We start from the raw sequence: 21,280 nt of genomic DNA on the forward strand, positions 1-21,280 counted from the left end.
CAGTGACAATACATGGATACTTACCTGCAATTTGAAGTCATTATTTTTGTGATGTTATAAAAACACCTTTTTCCTATTCAGCCTACAGCAGTTTAGCTCCACCCACAGTGTTTTGGGCCTAAATTTTGAGCAAGGTACCGTATGAGGCAGCCAATTAGAAAATAGCTCATTTAAATAGACCAGTCTTACAATAACAAAAGGTACAATAACAAAAACAGCCTGTTTAATTCATAATTAATACATATATATAATTTATATAAAAAACTGCTCACCAACTGTTTACCAGTGCTGATTCCACACCATTATTCCTGCTAATACTCAGTTCTGCACCATACCTTGAGTTATTAAAATTTACAATAAATAAATCAATTATAAATATGAATATTATTAGTTGTATTACCTTTTGTTTTGCAAACATTTCAACAAAATGATTACTGCTGTCCTTGTGTTGAAGAAGTCCATTCTTCACAGGCTGGGTGTTAATATTTCATTTTTGCGACATCATAAAGTCAGTCATTTCAAAATAACCGTACAATTTGTCTTTTTTAGCTTAGTCTCCCCAGTATGCAGGTACAGTATAGACTGGGGTGTGGGTGGTAGACCATAAAAAAACAAGGACACACAGTCTCACTGATGCAAAGCACCAAATATTTATACAGGACTAAGAGCTCCCCCTTGTGGAGAATCTTCAGCCTGCTAAACATGAGTGAGTGAGTGAGTTACTAACCAGTAAGGATGCTTTGCTTTGCATCGAATGCATAAGTGTACATTTAAAGTTAGTCCTAATTGACAAGTGTTTACATGCAGTATATACATCCCATAATGCATCAAACTGCTCCTTCACTGTCTCTGGCTGTCTCTGTAGACACTGTGAGGCCTACATCTCCACCTCCACCAGGACGCTGTCAAAATAACAAATGACACCCCTGAAGAGAGAGACAGCCTAGTATCGAACACTCTCTCTCCTTCATGTGGTAATATTTAACTGCCTGGTGTTATCACTTAGCTTCAGCACACTTGTTTGAGTGGGAAGAAGGTCATGATAGCTTAAGTCAACTCTGTGTTACCACACACTCTAACACCACTGATATCTGTGCTCGCCTAAAACGGGGGTTGGGGGTTAAATGGGGGCTTAAATCTTATTGGGCGTGCCAGCAATTCTTCTCCTGTAGATTAGCCTTCAAACCTCATTCTGACCCACCTGATCCAGCGAATCGCTCTGTTCAGAAGCACCTACTCATCTCCGACATGTGAAAATCACTGTAGATCATCCAGGTCACTGTATAGATCTCGTGAAAGACTTCGGACACTGCGTTATGTGTGAGCTTCGCATAGAGGGTTGCCAGATTGCTTCAGTGGTTTCCAGACAAAGTGTTTTTCAAAATCTGCCAATATGCATGAAAAACCACCCAAGAGTGAACATCAAAACCAGCCGATATTCAGAATCAAAATCAGAAATACTTTATTGATCCCAGGAGAAAATTGCAGTTGTTACAGTTACAACCATACATGTAAGAACACACCTACACAAATATATCATATATCATATAAATTATATTATTATAGTAAAGCGGCAAATTAAGATAAGATAAGATAATCTTTTGTTTGACCCACAGTGGGGAAAATATCAGTGTCACAGCAGAGAAGGGGTATCAAGACACTCAGAAGCAAAAACGTAGATAAATGACCAATATATACACAATATAAATAATTGTAAAAAGCAATAACAATATTATTTACAGAATAGAAGAAATTGGTAATAAATTGGTAATAACTGTGATAATAAATATGGAAAATGATTGCATCCATTATTACACATATTAAATTGTATTACAGTACTATTATTATTGCACATATGAACAGTATAATTTGATTATTGCACAGCTGAACCACAGTGTCACACATTGAGGGAGGAGTTATAGAGTTTGATGGGCACGGGTAGAAATGACCTCCTGTGGCGCTTTGTGGTGCATTTCGGTGGAATAGGTCTTGTGATGTGTCTCATCACTGTGTTGTGCATTTCAACAGTCAACCAAACCAACACGGTCTAAAACTAAACAGTTGATATCTTTAAAAATGTGCAAATCTGTTTTTTAATAATTCTTTTTATTGATTTTCTGGCACAAACTCAAATGTTTTCAGTATGTGAAGTATGGCAGGAAACGGCCCAATCTGGCAACACTAGTCACATAAACATCTGACCATCGACTTCCTCAAAGAACCCAGCTGACATGCTGATGTGGGGCTCATATGAGTGTAAGGTGGGCTAGGTGGGTTCCAGGTGGGCATGGGCTCTGAGTGGGATTGTACACGTTGGGATTTAAACGGGCCTCATCATTACAGGCCACCCTTAATCTCACATGTGCCCCATCTAAGGCCCTGTATGCAGTACACAACCTGGATGGGGCCCATGTTTAACACCTCCTAGTCCCATCACTGACCAGGGTGGGCGTCCATATGTGGGGCCAATGTGGCTACCCATACAGGCCCCACGTGGACATATAAGTAGCTTGTGGTGCTTCACATCACTGACACTGTGCGTCCTTCTTTTCCTTTTGCTTTAGTGGTTTTTTATACCCTGAACTGGATCTGAGGATTGTTTTTTTGGAGTTTTTGAGAGGTTTAAGCTCTGCTCACTTTCTACTTGCTCTCGTTTTCACTGGGGTTAGGTCCAGGACTTAGGTTTGGCGCTTAAAATTAGTGCTTAGGGGTTTAGGGTTTATGGTTTGAAGATAGGGCCTCCTACGTAGGGTGCTACATGTGTTTATTATAGTGTGTAGTATGTGTGCAGTAGTGTGCAATTTTGGACACAGCCAGGATTCAGTGGCTTAAGGCAGGGAGGTTCCTTATCTAGCACACCTGCTTCAACTCAGTGACTGATTACCAGGGCTCCTGTAGGCTGGGTCTGACGTGCCATGCACGAGGCCTGAAGCACAGGGACTTTTAGTTAGGGTTAGGCTTTTGGTCACACAGGTCGTACTCAGTAAGTCAGTAAAGGCGGCTCGGCTCCTCAGCCGGGAAACCGAAACTTTCTATTTACAGCAGCAGCAGCAGCAGCAGCAGCAGCACAGGAAATGCAGAGTTCTCAGATCAGCACCCCCCCCACCCCGCCCATCTCTAAACCTCCAACCACACATCCAACACAACAACACCCTTCAAGCCCACCATCCGCTATAAAACAACTCAAACAGACCTTCAGCCAAACCATTAAACCACTCACTCAACCTCCAATCTGACCACCACCCCTACCAACCATACAAACTACACCCGCAAATAACAAACCACACACTCCTTCAAACCTTAACCCTCCACCCAACCTGTTAACCACACACACCACCACCAACCCCAACCAACTCTTTCAAACCTAACAATTAACCACACTGTCAACCTCTAATCTGACCACACCCACCATCAACCAACCTAACCACACCCACCACCACAAAACTCAAGCCTAACTAATTAACCACACCCACCACAATTAACCCCAACCAACTCTTTCAAACCTAACCAACTGACCACACTGTCAACCTCCAATCTGGCCACACCCACCATCAACCAATCTAACCACACCCACCACCACAAACCTCAAGCCTAACTAATTAACCACACCCACCACCATTAACCCCAACCAACTCTTTCAAACCTAACCAATTAACCACACTGTCAACCTCCAATCTGGCCACACCCACCATCAACCAATCTAACCACACCCACCACCACAAACCTCAAGCCTAACTAATTAACCACACCCACCACCATTAACCCCAACCAACTCTTTCAAACCTAACCAATTAACCACACTGTCAACCTCCAATCTGGCCACACCCACCATCAACCAACCTAACCACACCCACCACCACAAACCTCAAGCCTAACTAATTAACCACACCCACCACCACAAACCTCAAGCCTAACTAATTAACCACACCCACCACCATTAACCTCAACCAACTCTTTCAAACCTAACCAATTAACCACACTGTCAACCTCCAATCTGACCACACCCACCATCAACCAACCTAACCACACCCACCACCACAAACCTCAAGCCCAACTAATTAACCACACCCACCACCATTAACCCCAACCAACTCTTTCAAACCTAACCAATTAACCACACTGTCAACCTCCAACCTGACCACACCCACCATCAACCAAACTAATCACACCCACCACCACAAACCTCAAGCCCAACTAATTAACCACACCCACCACCATTAACCCCAACCAACTCTTTGAAACCTAACCAATTAACCACACTGTCAACCTCCAACCTGACCACACTTGCCATCAACCAACCTAACCACACCCACCACCACAAAACACAAGCCTAACTAATTAACCACACCCACCACCATTAACCCCAACCAACTCTTTCAAACCTAACCAATTAACCACACTGTCAACCTCCAATCTGACCACACCCACCATCAACCAACCTAACCACACCCACCACCACAAACCTCAAGCCTAACTAATTAACCACACCCACCACCATTAACCCCAACCAACTCTTTCAAACCTAACCAATTAACCACACTGTCAACCTCCAATCTGGCCACACCCACCATCAACCAATCTAACCACACCCACCACCACAAACCTCAAGCCTAACTAATTAACCACACCCACCACCATTAACCCCAACCAACTCTTTCAAACCTAACCAATTAACCACACTGTCAACCTCCAATCTGGCCACACCCACCATCAACCAACCTAACCACACCCACCACCACAAACCTCAAGCCTAACTAATTAACCACACCCACCACCACAAACCTCAAGCCTAACTAATTAACCACACCCACCACCATTAACCTCAACCAACTCTTTCAAACCTAACCAATTAACCACACTGTCAACCTCCAATCTGACCACACCCACCATCAACCAACCTAACCACACCCACCACCACAAACCTCAAGCCCAACTAATTAACCACACCCACCACCATTAACCCCAACCAACTCTTTCAAACCTAACCAATTAACCACACTGTCAACCTCCAACCTGACCACACCCACCATCAACCAAACTAATCACACCCACCACCACAAACCTCAAGCCCAACTAATTAACCACACCCACCACCATTAACCCCAACCAACTCTTTGAAACCTAACCAATTAACCACACTGTCAACCTCCAACCTGACCACACTTGCCATCAACCAACCTAACCACACCCACCACCACAAAACACAAGCCTAACTAATTAACCACACCCACCACCATTAACCCCAACCAACTCTTTCAAACCTAACCAATTAACCACACTGTCAACCTCCAATCTGACCACACCCACCATCAACCAACCTAACCACACCCACCACCACAAACCTCAAGCCTAACTAATTAACCACACCCACCACCATTAACCCCAACCAACTCTTTCAAACCTAACCAATTAACCACACTGTCAACCTCCAACCTGACCACACTCGCCATCAACCAACCTAACCACACCCACCACCACAAACCTCAAGCCTAACTAATTAACCACACCCACCACAATTAACCCCAACCAACTCTTTCAAACCTAACCAATTAACCACACTGTCAACCTCCAATCTGACCACACCCACCATCAACCAACCTAACCACACCCACCACCACAAACCTCAAGCCCAACTAATTAACCACACCCACCACCACAAACCTCAAGCCTAACTAATTAACCACACCCACCACAATTAACCCCAACCAACTCTTTCAAACCTAACCAATTAACCACACTGTCAACCTCCAATCTGACCACACCCACCATCAACCAACCTAACCACACCCACCACCACAAACCTCAAGCCCAACTAATTAACCACACCCACCACCACAAACCTCAAGCCTAACTAATTAACCACACCCACCACAATTAACCCCAACCAACTCTTTCAAACCTAACCAATTAACCACACTGTCAACCTCCAATCTGACCACACCCACCATCAACCAACCTAACCACACCCACCACCACAAACCTCAAGCCTAACTAATTAACCACACCCACCACAATTAACCCCAACCAACTCTTTCAAACCTAACCAATTAACCACACTGTCAACCTCCAATCTGACCACACTCGCCATCAACCAACCTAACCACACCCACCACCACAAACCTCAAGCCTAACTAATTAACCACACCCACCACCATTAACCCCAACCAACTCTTTCAAACCTAACCAATTAACCACACTGTCAACCTCCAACCTGACCACACCCACCATCAACCAACCTAACCACACCCACCACCACAAAACTCAAGCCTAACTAATTAACCACACCCACCACCATTAACCCCAACCAACTCTTTCAAACCTAACCAATTAACCACACTGTCAACCTCCAACCTGACCACACCCACCATCAACCAACCTAACCACACCCACCACCACAAACCTCAAGCCTAACTAATTAACCACACCCACCACCATTAACCCCAACCAACTCTTTCAAACCTAACCAATTAACCACACTGTCAACCTCCAATCTGACCACACCCACCATCAACCAACCTAACCACACCCACCACCACAAACCTCAAGCCTAACTAATTAACCACACCCACCACCATTAACCCCAACCAACTCTTTCAAACCTAACCAATTAACCACACTGTCAACCTCCAATCTGACCACACCCACCATCAACCAACCTAACCACACCCACCACCACAAACCTCAAGCCTAACTAATTAACCACACCCACCACCATTAACCCCAACCAACTCTTTCAAACCTAACCAATTAACCACACTGTCAACCTCCAACCTGACCACACTCGCCATCAACCAACCTAACCACACCCACCACCACAAACCTCAAGCCTAACTAATTAACCACACCCACCACCATTAACCCCAACCAACTCTTTCAAACCTAACCAATTAACCACACTGTCAACCTCCAATCTGACCACACCCACCATCAACCAACCTAACCACACCCACCACCACAAACCTCAAGCCTAACTAATTAACCACACCCACCACCATTAACCCCAACCAACTCTTTCAAACCTAACCAATTAACCACACTGTCAACCTCCAATCTGACCACACTCGCCATCAACCAACCTAACCACACCCACCACCACAAACCTCAAGCCTAACTAATTAACCACACCCACCACCATTAACCCCAACCAACTCTTTCAAACCTAACCAATTAACCACACTGTCAACCTCCAATCTGACCACACCCACCATCAACCAACCTAAAAACTCTTTCAAGCCTCAAACCTCCAACCGACCTAAATAACCATACTGTCAACCTTCTAGTTCTTGTAGTATACTTCTAACATATTTAGACAATTATGCAAATCTGGACAATTATGCAAATGAGAAAATGACGTCATTTAGCGACTTCTAGCGACTTTTAGGACAGCCAGTAGCTACTTTCCTTACTGAGGAGTTGGCAACACTGCAATTAACCCCAGCATCTAATGTCTGACCACAGCTCCTCCCACACCTCCACCCTAACCACACCCTTCCACCAGTCAATTACTAAGTGCTTCTGTGTGAAAATCCTCTCATCTCTGCTTTGTTTTGTAAATAAAGGCTCGCAGTGAACTTTGAGCTTCACTCTTTGGGCTGGGACGGTGGGATTCCTCCAGCAGTGGGCTTGGTCAGAGGGCTGGGCTGGTAGGCTGGAGGGCTGAAGGGGGTGGGACTGGTTTCAGCGAAGCTCCAGACAGAATTTAGCATCTCGAGCTCCGAGCAGCACTGAAGTCCTCCGGCACGGTCTCGCGCACGATGTTGCAGTGGTTCTCAGCGGCGGCTCTGCTCGGTAAGAGGCTTTCATGCAGCTCCTTTCAGTTCGATAAAGCGCGAGGGCTGGTCTGCACGGGGCGCGAGGGAAGGCGCGCGATAGATGTGTGTGTGAGGGTGTGAGTGGAGTGTGTGTGAAAGTGCTTTAGAAGCTTTGAGATGTTCGCGTGCAGAAATGAGAAAGGAGGGTTGCAGTGTGTGCAGGACTGAGGATGTCGTTCAGTGTGGTGGGTGATCCAGTGCAGTCCTAGATCTTGGTGGTCCACCAGCAGGACCAACCTGACCAGCTCACTGGTCCACCAGCTTGACGACCAGCTGGTTATACAGTGGTCATGCTGGTCAGTAAGCTTGGTTGTACTGATTGCATTATGGTCATTATGGTCCAGCTAAACCATCAAACACAAATGAGAAGATGCAGGTCAACATCTGTGCAGGTCAGGAGATAAACTGGTCAACTGGGTTAGGGTTAGGGTTAGGGTTAGGGTTAGGGTTGTTCAGCAGGGGGGTAAGAAGGCTTCTAAACTGTGGCTGTGACTTCCTAACCCTAACAGACCTCTGCACAGTTCTTCATAGATAACAGGAAACAGGAAACAGTGTGAATATATATATATATATATATATATATATATATATATATATATATATATATATATAACATATATAACATGCCAGCGGTCAGTAGAACCAAGAAAGTGGTCAGTGAGAGTGTCTACCTGTAATTAATTCTATACAACATTAGAATAAACCCAAATAAACATAAAGTCAGGGGTCAGTAAGAGTGTCTACCTGTAATGAACTCCATATAACATTAGAATAAACCCAAATAAACATAAAGTCAGTGGTCAGTGAAAGTGTCTACCTGTAATTACCTCTATATAACATTAGAATAAACCCAAATAAACATAAAGTCAGTGGTCAGTAAGAGTGTCTACCTGTAATTAACTCTATATAACATTAGAATAAACCCAAATAAACATAAAGTCAGTGGTCAGTGAGAGTGTCTACCTGTAATTAACTCTATATAACATTAGAATAAACCCAAATAAACATAAAGTCAGTGGTCAGTGAGAGTGTCTACCTGTAATGAACAATTATGTTGAACTTATTACAGTAAACCCTGTAGAGAAGTACTGCCAATACAATGGAACTGTGTTCTGTTACAGTAGAATCTGACAACTCTACAGCCCAACTGTTTTAAGTGCTCTCTCTCTCTCTCTCTCTCTCTCTCTCTCTGTGGGTTGTCCATGTGATGCAGGCGTGTGACCCTTGTTAGAGAATTGAATTAAAGATGCAGCTGGAGATCAGACACATACACACACACACACACACACACACACGGCCAGTTCAGACAGGGCCGGGAGCTACTTCACCTTACACACATTTCTCACACACCACACAGCAGTCACATGAAGCGGCTGCACACACAGCAAAGCGTGTTGCCAGCCATTGCCTAATGTAGTACACTATATGTCCAAATGTTTGTGGACACCTCTTCAAATGAATGCATTTAGCTACTTTAAGTTGCACCCATTGCTGACACAGATGTGCAAATGCACACACAGCTTGTCTAGTCCCTGTAGAGAAGAAGAACTGCCAATAGAATAGGACTCTCTGGAGCAGATCAACATCATGACCCTATTGGCTCCATGCTGCCTAATGCCAGGCGTGGGCTAGAGGGGTATAAAGCCCCCCAGCATTGAGCTGTGGAGCAGTGGAAGAGCTGTGTTCCCTGGAATGATGGTGGTGGAGCTCTGGTGGAGTTGATGGTGGAGTTGAGGTTGATGAGGTGGGGTGGTGATGATCATCCAACATTCAGACCTCCTAAAGCTTTTGTTGCTGAATGCAATCAAATCCTCACAGCAATGCTCCTCCTCCAGAATCTAGTAGAAAGTCTTCTTCTCTGGACAGTAGAGACAGTTACTCCAACAGAAGCAGGATCAGCTCTTTTAATCCCCTTGATTTCAGAAGAAACAGTGGATAAGCAGGTGTCCCAATACTTTTGTCCAAATAGTGTATCTGCATGTTTGACCTGCCTCATATCAGCATGTGGTGATCTCTGTAACACACAGCCATGGCTTATTGGTTTAATGTAGCTCCTTAAAATCAGTATCAGTAACACAGTTTCCACATTGGCGGGGCCGTCTGCTTCCGGAGGCTGTTCTCTGGCCTTAAATGGGGGTTTAGAGGGTTTGTGGACCATGTGGACGCTGCTGAGAAAACTGGTGTCCAGCACACCAAAGCCCAGATGCAGCTGAGGCAGCGCTGATGTTTACACTCCCAGTGGAGATGGGCACACAGGTGGTTTTGGTTTGAAACCAGAAAGCAAACATCTGGCTTCAATCCTTGTGCGTGGGACAAGTGAACTTAACTATGGACGCTTGAAAACCCTGCCCTGTCATACACACACACACACACACACACACAAACTTGGCCTGGTCACGCATTTTATCCATCTGTCCACCTTCTAGACTGAAGTTGTGTTGTGTTATGAGCAGAGTTTAATTAGATAGGATGGATTGATGGTGAGTGGTTGACCCTTTTCTCCCACATCTATGAATGAGTGCTATTCAGTTCCTCTGTGGCTCAATGGTGTATATACAGCCTAGTAGTGTATTACATTCTGTACTAGACTGAGGGGGGCGCTGTAACAGAGACAGAGCAGCCTGGAAAATCCATACAAACACTATTAATTATACTACTGTTTCAATCAGACCAGCTTTCCCACCTAAACACATCCAAATATCTGCGTCCAAATACTTATGACCAGTGAAAAGAGGCTGATCTGTCAAACACTGTCCATTTATTTTACACCACAAAGTAGAACAGGAGATATCAGTCCCATCAAAATCAACTGTTATATTTATTACTATCACATCTACAGTACACTCCTGACCCACCATCACATCTACACTACACTCCTTACTCCCATCACATCTACAGTACACTCCTGACTGACCCACCATCACATCTACAGTACACTCCTGACCCACCATCACATCTACACTACACTCCTGACTCCCATCACATCTACAGTACACTCCTGACTGACCCACCATCACATCTACAGTACACTCCTGACCCACCATCACATCTACAGTACGCTCCTGACCCACCATCACATCTACAGTACACTCCTGACTGACCCACCATCACATCTACAGTACACTCCTGACTGACCCACCATCACATCTACAGTACACTCCTGACCCACCATCACATCTACAGTACACTCCTGACTGACCCACCATCACATCTACAGTACACTCCTGACTGACCCACCATCACATCTACAGTACACTCCTGACCCACCATCACATCTACAGTATGCTCCTGACCCACCATCACATCTACAGTACACTCCTGACTGACCCACCATCACATCTACAGTACACTCCTGACCCACCATCACATCTACAGTACACTCCTGACTGACCCACCATCACATCTACAGTACACTCCTGACTGACCCACCATCACATCTACAGTACACTCCTGACCCACCATCACATCTACAGTATGCTCCTGACCCACCATCACATCTACAGTACACTCCTGACTGACCCACCATCACATCTACAGTATGCTCCTGACCCACCATCACATCTACAGTACACTCCTGACTGACCCACCATCACATCTACAGTATGCTCCTGACCCACCATCACATCTACAGTACACTCCTGACTGACCCACCATCACATCTACAGTACACTCCTGACTCACTATCACATCTACAGTACACTCCTGACCCACCATCACATCTACAGTACGCTCCTGACTGACCCACTATCACATCTACAGTACACTCCTAACCCACCATCACATCTACAGTACTCTCCTGACCCACCATCACATCTACAGTACACTCCTGACCCAGCATCACATCTACAGTACTCTCCTGACCCAGCATCACATATACACTACACTCCTGACCCACCATCACATCTACAGTACGCTCCTGACCCACCATCACATCTACAGTACGCTCCTGACCCACCATCACATCTACAGTACGCTCCTGACTGACCCACCATCACATCTACAGTACACTCCTGACCCAGCATCACATCTACAGTACACTCCTGACCCACCTGGGTAACTGCGTGAAACTACCTTCACCATGTTTGGAAGCTGCACTTTAGCCTGGCTAGCTAGTTGATCTGCTTAAAAGCGGTGCTCTATTATGCAACCAAGAGGAGATTTAAATGTAATGTAGGAGTGAATTAATGGCTTAATTTGTCCACAGGAAGACTAACAGAGCTAGCAGAAGTAGCAGAGTTAACACCTGCATCTGATGTTGGTTTAACACCGCCGACGCTCATCTCACCCCTGCGGTTTTCACTATGATGTGTCAGACATGTGTTGTGGCTTTTATTGTTTAGCCAAATGGATGAAGAGCCAACCAGAAAAGGGCAAGCATGTACCAGTACAGGCCAAAGTCGTAGAAGTAGTCTTTACCTACTTAGTTAGTATCTTTGATATATACATACAAATACACTATGTTGACAAAAGTATTGGGACACCTGCTCCTTCATTGTTTCTTCTAACATTAAGAAAATTAAAAAGAGTTTTTGTTGGAGTAACTGTCTCTACTGTCCACAGAACATGGTTTTCTACTAGATATTGGAGGAACATTGCTGTGAGGATTTCATTGTATTCAGCAACAGCAGCATTAGTGAGGTCAGGATGGAGCTCCACCACCATTCACAGTTCCGCCCCTGCTCCACAGCTCAATGCTGGGGGGCTTTATACCCCTCTACTAGCCCACGCCTGGCATTATTAGGCAGCATGGTGCTGATAGGGTCATGTTTATTGATCTGCTCCAGAGGGTCCTATTCTATTGGCAGTACTTCTTCTCTACAGGGACTAGACATGCTATGTATGTGCAATTGCACATCTGTGTCAGCAATGGGTGCAACTTAAAGTAGCTGAATGCATTCATTAAAAGTGGTGTCCATAAATATTTGGACATTTTTTATAGAACCAAATGTGATTCTTCTGAAGCCTTCATTTTGAAGAGTGTATAGGAACAGCTTAGGAACGTCAGGACAACCACTTGTTTCTTTTGGCTCATGTTAAAGTTTATATTGGCTCAGAAAAAAATGCGGACCCCCAGCTAAACATTGCAGACCCCTGAGGGTCTCCGGACCTCACTTTGAGAACCGTGACTCCAGTACATGTGTACGTGGCGTAGTTTAGATAACTCTTCTGGTCGTGCATCTGTCCTGTGCACACTGTGTTTATCTCCAGGCTCTGATAAGTGAGCATTCCTGCGTTTGCTCTCAGAGTGGAATGCAAGCTCCCATTTGATTCAATTGGCAAATTGAGCGCTCGCCGTTGTTCAGCTCGGTCTGTAAGCCGTGCTGTATCCCCCTTTCTTCTGAATTTATCACTTGTTAAACCTGGACCCACTGAACTCACTCGTTTCCTCCTTTTAATTGATTTTTTCAGCTTGTGTGTCCGTTTATCTGTGGAGATTCGCTGCAGTCTTTTTTCTTTTACAGCTAATTTCATAATGTGATCCAGAAATAGAAGCAGGAACGGATGAGTGAGAGCGAAGAGCAAGGCTGCCAGCCACTCCCTCTCTTCTGCTCTGACATGAAGACAGGTTTTTCTCTCATAAATCTGCACCAATCCCTGGCAAAAGCTCTCAAAAGTCCTTGCTCTGAACCATCTCCCTCCATACTTGGACACTTATAAAAGGCATTCCGGTACTGGCTGATGGGCTCCAGGCCTCTAGAGGAGGCTTCCGGGCTCATAATTGCGCCGCGTTACACGAGCAGCAGACGAGCAGTGACTCAGGGCTCTGTAATTGGGCCACTTTCATTATTGCATCTTATTAAGAGCAGATCATTTCCTGACCTGGTGAAATGGTAGGTTCTTGTTATCCAGTCTAATTGAATTTGGGCTGATAGCTGGGTCATGGTTTAAAGAATGTCAAGGCAAGACAACCATGTTTACCGTTTGTGACGGGCTTTTATCCCATCCGTGCAGTGAACACACACATACACACCAGTGAAACACACACAGTGGACAGTGAGCATACATGCCCGGAGCGGTGGGCAGCCATGGTGAAGGGCCTTGTTTAAGGGCTCAAGCCCAGGTATTGAACCCACAACCCTGTCATCGATAAGTTCAGTACTTGATGGCGATCTGCACCAAAAGCCCTTCCAGCTTCAAGTACGGCTCGGCTCGACCCGCCATCCTTTAAGATCCACAGAGGACGAGCGTCCAGACTTTTCAGACATCCAGACATCGAAGTGGTGGAACGAACTTCCCCTGGGTGTCCAAGCGGCTCCTTGGAAGGGCTCTTGGTGCAGATTGGCTTTTGACCATTGCCATCAAGTCTGGAGGGACTGGTTCAGTCTTGGCTTTGTAGGCCAAGCAGTTAGAGCTCCAGGCTGTTAAAGACAGGGTTGTGGGTTTGATACCCTGGCTCAGCAAGCTGCTTCCAATGGCTGCCCACCGCTCTGGGCATGTGTGCTCACTGTCCACTGTGTGTATTTTACTGGTGTGTGTGTGTTCACTGCAAGGACAAATGGTAAACATGGTTGTCTTGTCTCATTTTTTTGCTCGGTGGTAATGTATCGTATGAGAAATGAACACTAATAATGAACGTTGTTGTTGCAGCTCCAGTGTAGAACGTTTTAGACTGGTCAGTCTACATTTGGTCCTCATGTGCAGTACAGCATTGGGGGGACTGTTGTTTTAAGAGCAGATTACTTCCAGCAGTAGAGAACGAGGGCTGTCGAGAATCTTGGTCAGTGTTATTGTTCTTTCAGTTCTGTACATGTTAGATGATGGCTGGGCTAATGTTGTATATAGTATAAGTGTGTTTATACAGAGTGACTACAACACATCTGACTGTGATCCTGAGATCACAGCTCCACCCTCTGCACTGAGGCGCTTCCATGGTTGTAATAGGCTAAATTGCTCGTCTGTTTGGACTCCAGCTTAGAGATCTGCCATGACTTTGTTTTCAAGCCTCGCAGCAACTTCACAGTGCAAACAATCGGTGGGACTATAATAACATTTACGTTTTAATAGGATACATAACCACCGGGCAATCTGGACGTCTGCTGTGATAACAAGTGGACAGTTGTTTTCTTTGACCATGACGGCTTGATCATTGGTAGCGTCCAAAATATTTTAAACATCTTTCCAGTCGACTGTTGGGGGGCTGCAGTTTGTTTCCCCTCCCACCCCCCCACACCTTTCATATGTGCCAGCGGCCTGTCCAGCCTGGGAAAATATGACCGGTTGGTTTTTGACCAATGCAGAACACACCACAGCTGGGCTGGAGACTTCGGCAGGGCGCTGGCATTCTCACGGGCGCTGCAGGAAGCAGCGAGCATCAGATATGGCAGAAGCTGAAGTTTCCATTCAGTACATACCAGGCTTTCAGAGCAAGGAACCATCTCTCAGAAGAAGCATTCTTCTCAACATTTCTGCAGGGTCAACATGGATATCGTATGTAGGTAGTGGTTCCTGTCACCGCGTCGTCCACCAATTTTTACAGCATTCAGACAGATATTTCTCCTGATCTGTTTTCATGGATCTATTTTCACTGCTGTATGATCTGATTCTCCTCTTGGTGGCGTCATAGAGCAGTGCTTTATACCAAATCAACATTTTTGGGGCCAGATCAGCTCACAGTGAGAGCTAGCCAGGCTAAAGTACTGCTTCCAAACATGGTGGAGGTAGTTTCACACGCTGCGACTGCACTGTTCAAAGTATAAGATCCTTGAGGAACCTTTTGGAGGTTTAAAGGTGCTTTGAGGAACCTTCTTCTTTTCAAATTCAAGAACCTTCAAAGGGTTCCTCAAGGGTCTTATCTTTTTACCAGTGTGTAACTAAGACCCCCAAAGTAAACAGCCTGAGACCCCCCCCTCCCCCCCCTCTGTATACATTAAGCTGATTTTGGACACAGCTTGGCCTGCTTTTAGAAGTCATAACATTAAAACCACTGCCAGCTGAAGTGAATAGCACTGAAATGATCGGGTTCCAGTAAGCTGTGTGTGTGCATTTGCACGTCTGTATCAGCAATGGGTGCAACTTAAAGTAGCCGAATGCATTCATCAGAAAGGGTGTCCACAAACATTTGGACATGCAGTGTAAAGCGGTTGTCTGACTGTAGTCTTTCAGCGTTGGACTGTGGAAGTGAGGGATCTGCTTTTCCGTCACTGTGTGACTCACTTAGGCAGAGTGGATTTGTTTTAGGCATCAGAGAGGAAAGCCTGCTCTATGTCTACTACAGCACACACACACACACACACACACACACACACACAGCTCAATAGGCTACAGGCCGAAGAGCAGAAGAGCACTCTGCAGAAACTCTCTAAAGACTCTCTCTCTCTCTCTCTCTCTCTCTCTCTCTTCTTACTCTCTCTCTTTTCTCTCTCTCTCTCTTTTCTCTCTCTCTCTCTCTCTCTCTCTCTCTCTTTTCTTACTCTCTCTCTTTTCTCTCTCTCTCTCTCGATTCTCTCTCTCTCTCTCGATTCTCTCTCTCTCTCTCTCTCTCTCTCTCTCTCTCTCTCTCTCTCTGTTCACCAGTACATGACTAAGGTGGTCCACACACACACACACACACTATCAAACAATTGACTTGTGGTGTTTGGGGTAAGACCACCAGAGTATAACCAAGTACCATCATCTGTTCTCCAGACACACACACACACACACATACACACACACACACAGCCAGCACATTGCACCATCTCTCCTCCATTACCCACATGGCTGAGGTTCGTCCCGGGCGTTAAGCAGGGGGGTGTGGTGGGTAATGGGCCAGGCTAGTGGGGCAGGCTGTTCCTCTTCTGCCTCTTCACACCAAGCGTAAACAGACAGAACCTCAGACAGAGAGGTCCGTGGGTTTGGACCACACAGCTGAGCGAGGGTCTTTCAGAACTGCCCCTCAACAAACCTCTGTGGCAGCGTTCCCAGCCTGAGGTTATATTTAGGGTGACCCTTAACCTTTGGGAAGCTCTCTTCCCAGGCCTCGTATGAGACGCCCACATACTTGTGAGGGTTTAGCAACTTAGCATTAGCGTGAAGCGTGACCTCATCCACTGCACTGTGTCGTGTTGCGTCACGTTACATCATGACTAGCGTCTAAGCTTCCCTTCCGAAACTGCAGTGGAGCCGTTTTAGCTGGTAGCTGGTATCAGATGGTCTGAGCTTGGTCTGATGGTTCGATACCTAGGTTCGCTAAGCTGCTACTATTGGACCCCTGAACAAGGCCCTTAGCCCTCTCTGCCCCCCGGGTGCTGCAGCAAAGGCTGTCCACCACCCAACTTGGACACACTGGTCGACCAGTTTGGTCATACTGGTAGACCTTCTTGGTCATGCTGGTAGACCAGTTCAGTCATGCTGGTAGACCAGTCTGGGCATGTTGGTAGACCTTCTTGGACATACTGGTAGACCAGTTTGGTCATGTTGGTAGACCAGTTCAGTCATGCTGGTAAACCAGTTCAGTCATGCAACCAGTTTAGGTCACCTTGATGATGCCAGTCGATCAGCTTGGTGAAGGAGGTCATGCTGGTAGAGCAGCTGAAGCATGAAGCCATATTATAGACCCTTGTTTAGCGAGCGTGTCGCTCCATTAAGACATAAATCAGCTGATCTGCAGGGAAGGCGTGTTGGCCTGGTTCTGCAGGCCTGTCGCCGGAAAAGGCTGGGAATAATCTGGGGGTATTTTGGCTGCCTCTGTAGTTTTTCGGAAGTGAACTGGATAATGTCTGGAGCAGAGCCGTTCTCTTCCCCAGCAGAACCGGCGCAGGCGATGTTCAGCTGCACTTATTCTAACCTTGGCTGCACACAGAGCGGCGAGGTTTACATCACTGTAGTAGAAAACTCTGTCTCATACTTCCATTAACTGGAAATGCTGTATTAGTGCACCTCAATGCTCCAACACACAAATGCACGGTTACAGACTGTGGTCCATTTGCTCAAGCTCAGTTCCTCAGCTCCTCAATTTAGTACTGGCCACATAGAATCTTTTTTTTTTCACTTGAATTCACATAATTTCCAAATTTCAATGTATAATTTCTTTTAAATAATTTTGAATAATATATGAATATATGAATACATGAAGAATCCAATAAGTGGCAATTTATTTACTCACATTAACATTTTTCATTCTTTTTAATTTACAAACTTTACAAACGTTCTTTTCAATTACAAATATGTTAATTTACTATTTATTTTAAATAGTTTTAAAATTACACATTTTATTAATTCACTTACTTTTTAAATTACAAGTTATACTGGTAAACCAGTTCAGTCATGCTGGTAGACCTTCTTGGTCATGCTGGTAGACCTTCTTGGTCATGCTGGTAGACCAGTTCAGTCATGCTGGTAGACCAGTTTGATCATGCTGGTAGACCTTCTTGGTCATGCTGGTTGACCAGTTCAGTCATGCTGGTAGACCAGTTTGATCATGCTGGTAGACCTTCTTGGTCATGCTGGTAGACCTTCTTGGTCATGCTGGTTGACCAGTTCAGTCATGCTGGTAGACCAGTTTGATCATGCTGGTAGACCTTCTTGGTCATGCTGGTAGACCTTCTTGGTCATGCTGGTAGAGCAGTTCAGTCATGCTGGTAGACCAGTTTAGTCATGCTGGTAAATCTTCTTTGCAAGCATTTTTCATTCTTTTCAATAAAAAAAAAAATCAATTTTCAGTTTAAAATCATTAAATTCACATAATCTCTTGTTTTTCAGTCTGAACTGTTTGCTGCTGGCTAGCCGTGTAGCATGTCGTTACTGTTAGACTGATTAAATGTGCTGCACAGATTTGCTGATTGCAGAAAACTGATATGAGGAACTGGCAAGATGCTGATGGCTGTGGTTAGGGATGCACTACTGTGGGATTTGTGGGTGGTGACCTTATAAACCACAAGGAGGTTGCACTGGGCGTAAACTCTGGCTCTGGTAAAGATCTGGCAGGAGTATGTATATTTAGCAAGTTAATGGCAAATATAGGAAGTCTGTGTCACAGTGTGTAACAGTGTGTGTGTGATTGTAGCATAACTGTGTTAACCAGTTGATGATTCATCAGTTGATGAGAATCTGAACCCACTCTTACTCTACAGTGTACGTCAGATGGTTTGACCTAGAGACTAGCTCAGTTTCCTGCTGAGTTGTTGGAGCAGCTCAGTGTTCGGTGGTCTGAAGGCGTGAGATCCGGTTAGTTTAGCGAGCACGATTTACCTACATCCTACATAGGAAGCTTCCCCTATACTCGACTATGACTGGTTTGCAGAGGGTCGCGTGTCTGACATCGGCATGTTGTCAGTTCAATTTCTTCCAAATGATATGTTTTTAAAATTACACGTTTTATTAATTCACAACCTTTTGTGAATTAAAAAAAAAATGACAATTAAAACATTTCAAATTAAATTTTACTTCAGTTTGCATGCTTTTTAAATACACATTAGATTAGATAAAATAAAAAAAATTAAATTAGCCTTTTTAATCAATCTTTTTTTCAATTACAAACATTTATAATGATGATTTATTTTAAATTACATTTTTTTAAATAAATCTTTTCAATAAACTTTTTTTTTCAAATCAGAAACTTTTCAATTTACAATTTAATTTTTATTTGACAAACTTGGCAACAATTCTGGTCCTTTGTTTCGAACCGTGGTCCGGACTAAAGAAGGTAGGTGTGACGGCTCTCTGAGAAAGCAGCGGTGGGATTCAGCCCTTCTGCAGGAGACGGTCAGTAAAACTTTATCCCACACAGTCGTGTTTGTCCAGTCTCGGGCCGTTCCCCCTGAAACCCAATCCCTCTCTCATTGGCTCTGGACTTCTGGGAGAGGCTTATTGTCCAGCAGAGCCGTTCGGATGCTCAGAGGTGTTGTGATATATTTTCTCAGACCCCTCCAGCGGTCAGACGGCCGGCGTGAAGCTCACCGGTAGTCCTGAACAACAGAGTGACGGACAGTTTACTTTTCTTTGTTTGTGACACAGGAAGTGACCTCAGTAAACCCAAGTGTATTTATAGTCTCTCTGTGCATTTGGTGTGTTTGTCTATGAGTGTGTGTGTGTGTGAAATCTGTGGGTTCAGCACTTTTGTGGGGCGTGTGAGGGTGTGTGTGTGTATGTATGTGTGGGATTTTTAGTCTCTCTGTGAGATGTGTGTTTATCGTGGGCGAGTGTGTTTGTATATGTATGTGAGAGAGAGAGAGAGTGTGTGTGTGTGTATGTTTGTATATGGGAAATCTGTGGGATTAGCACTTGTTGGGGAGTGTCAGTGTGTATGTGTGTGTATAAGTGTGGAATCTGAGTCCCTCCAATGCATTCAGTGTGGGTAAGTGTGTTCATACTATATGTATTTAAATGAGAGTGTGTGTGTGTGTGTGTGTGTGTGTGAAAGGCAATAGTTTCCCATGTAAATTAGTATGAAAACCTGCTGATCTGCTCAGTAAATCACTGATATTAGAATAAACACTAATAATAACACTCCTACAGAAAGTGGTGGAGGTTCTCCATCACTGTGTTCATCATTAGAACATCTCCAAAGTTCTCCTCTCTCATGGAGTCTAGTGTTATTTAGAGTTCTCCTCAGATCAACACCTGGTTTGGTGGTAAATCAGGGCTTAATGATGGTAAATCAGGTGAGCTGCTGCTGCTGCTGCTGCTGCTGATGGAGTTGAACACATCCTAAACGCTGTGCTGGCTGGACTGGGGGGCGTCCAGGAGAAACCTGGAGGAACCGAGCTCTGTTCTTCAGACTAGCTCACCGAAAAGATCTCACTACTTTCTACTAAATGGTGAAAAGTTCAGAAACCAAACCCCTGTAGTAGTTTCAGAATAATTTAAGTGAACTCTAAGACTAGAAACTTTTGGAGGTTCTTCAGTTTGAAACTGTGGAGGAACCTCTTAAGGAACCTTTTTCTTCTGAAGGAACCTTTCTCCTTAAATCACATCAGCACAGTTTCAAACTGAAGAACATCCAAAGGTTCCTCCAGGACACTTTTAACAGTGTAGGATACAGAATAACTGCTGAGGAATTACACCCCACATTAGTGCTGGGCGATATGGTAAAAATACTGTATCACAATATTTAAAGACTTTTTTCGTGATACACAATATTTATCACTATACATGTAATCACAGACTAAAACATCAGTATCAGATTATTATAAACTACTATTCAGATCCTCTCCTGTACTGAATACAGTGATTAATACTCAACATCTGCTGCTCTACATCTAATGAACCCTTCAGTCTAATTACACTGTTAGTAATGAAACCTGCAGCTGATCAGTGTTTATTAACACTAACATTCTCCTCCATATGATTAGAGAAGCTTATTATCATCACCATAACAAAATGTATCATGATACCATAAAATGTCATCATATTGCTCAGCTCTACCCCACATCTATTATATATAACTCCCGTCTAAAACCACTGCCCATCAGCTGGGCTCTACTGTCTAAGTAATAGCAAACAGTGCTTGGACCCCGGTGATTGTCACTTTTTGCAACAGTGCATAGAAA

At 44.7% G+C, this 21,280-nt stretch overlaps 1 protein-coding gene across 1 annotated transcript in view; it reads left to right on the forward strand.

The window, feature by feature from the left end:
• Positions 1-7,685: 7,685 nt before the first annotated feature.
• The window catches only part of itga1 (integrin, alpha 1), a 70,629-nt gene continuing 57,034 nt past the window's right edge, over positions 7,686-21,280 (forward strand). Inside the window, exon 1 of the mRNA XM_072658216.1 lies at positions 7,686-7,788. Coding sequence (XP_072514317.1) covers positions 7,755-7,788 — 34 coding nt within the window. The 5' untranslated portion in view covers positions 7,686-7,754. The remainder of the gene's footprint in view (positions 7,789-21,280) is intronic.

This window comes from Salminus brasiliensis, chromosome 16 (assembly GCF_030463535.1).
Source record: "Salminus brasiliensis chromosome 16, fSalBra1.hap2, whole genome shotgun sequence".
In the NCBI taxonomy this organism is placed as follows: Eukaryota; Metazoa; Chordata; class Actinopteri; order Characiformes; family Bryconidae; genus Salminus; species Salminus brasiliensis.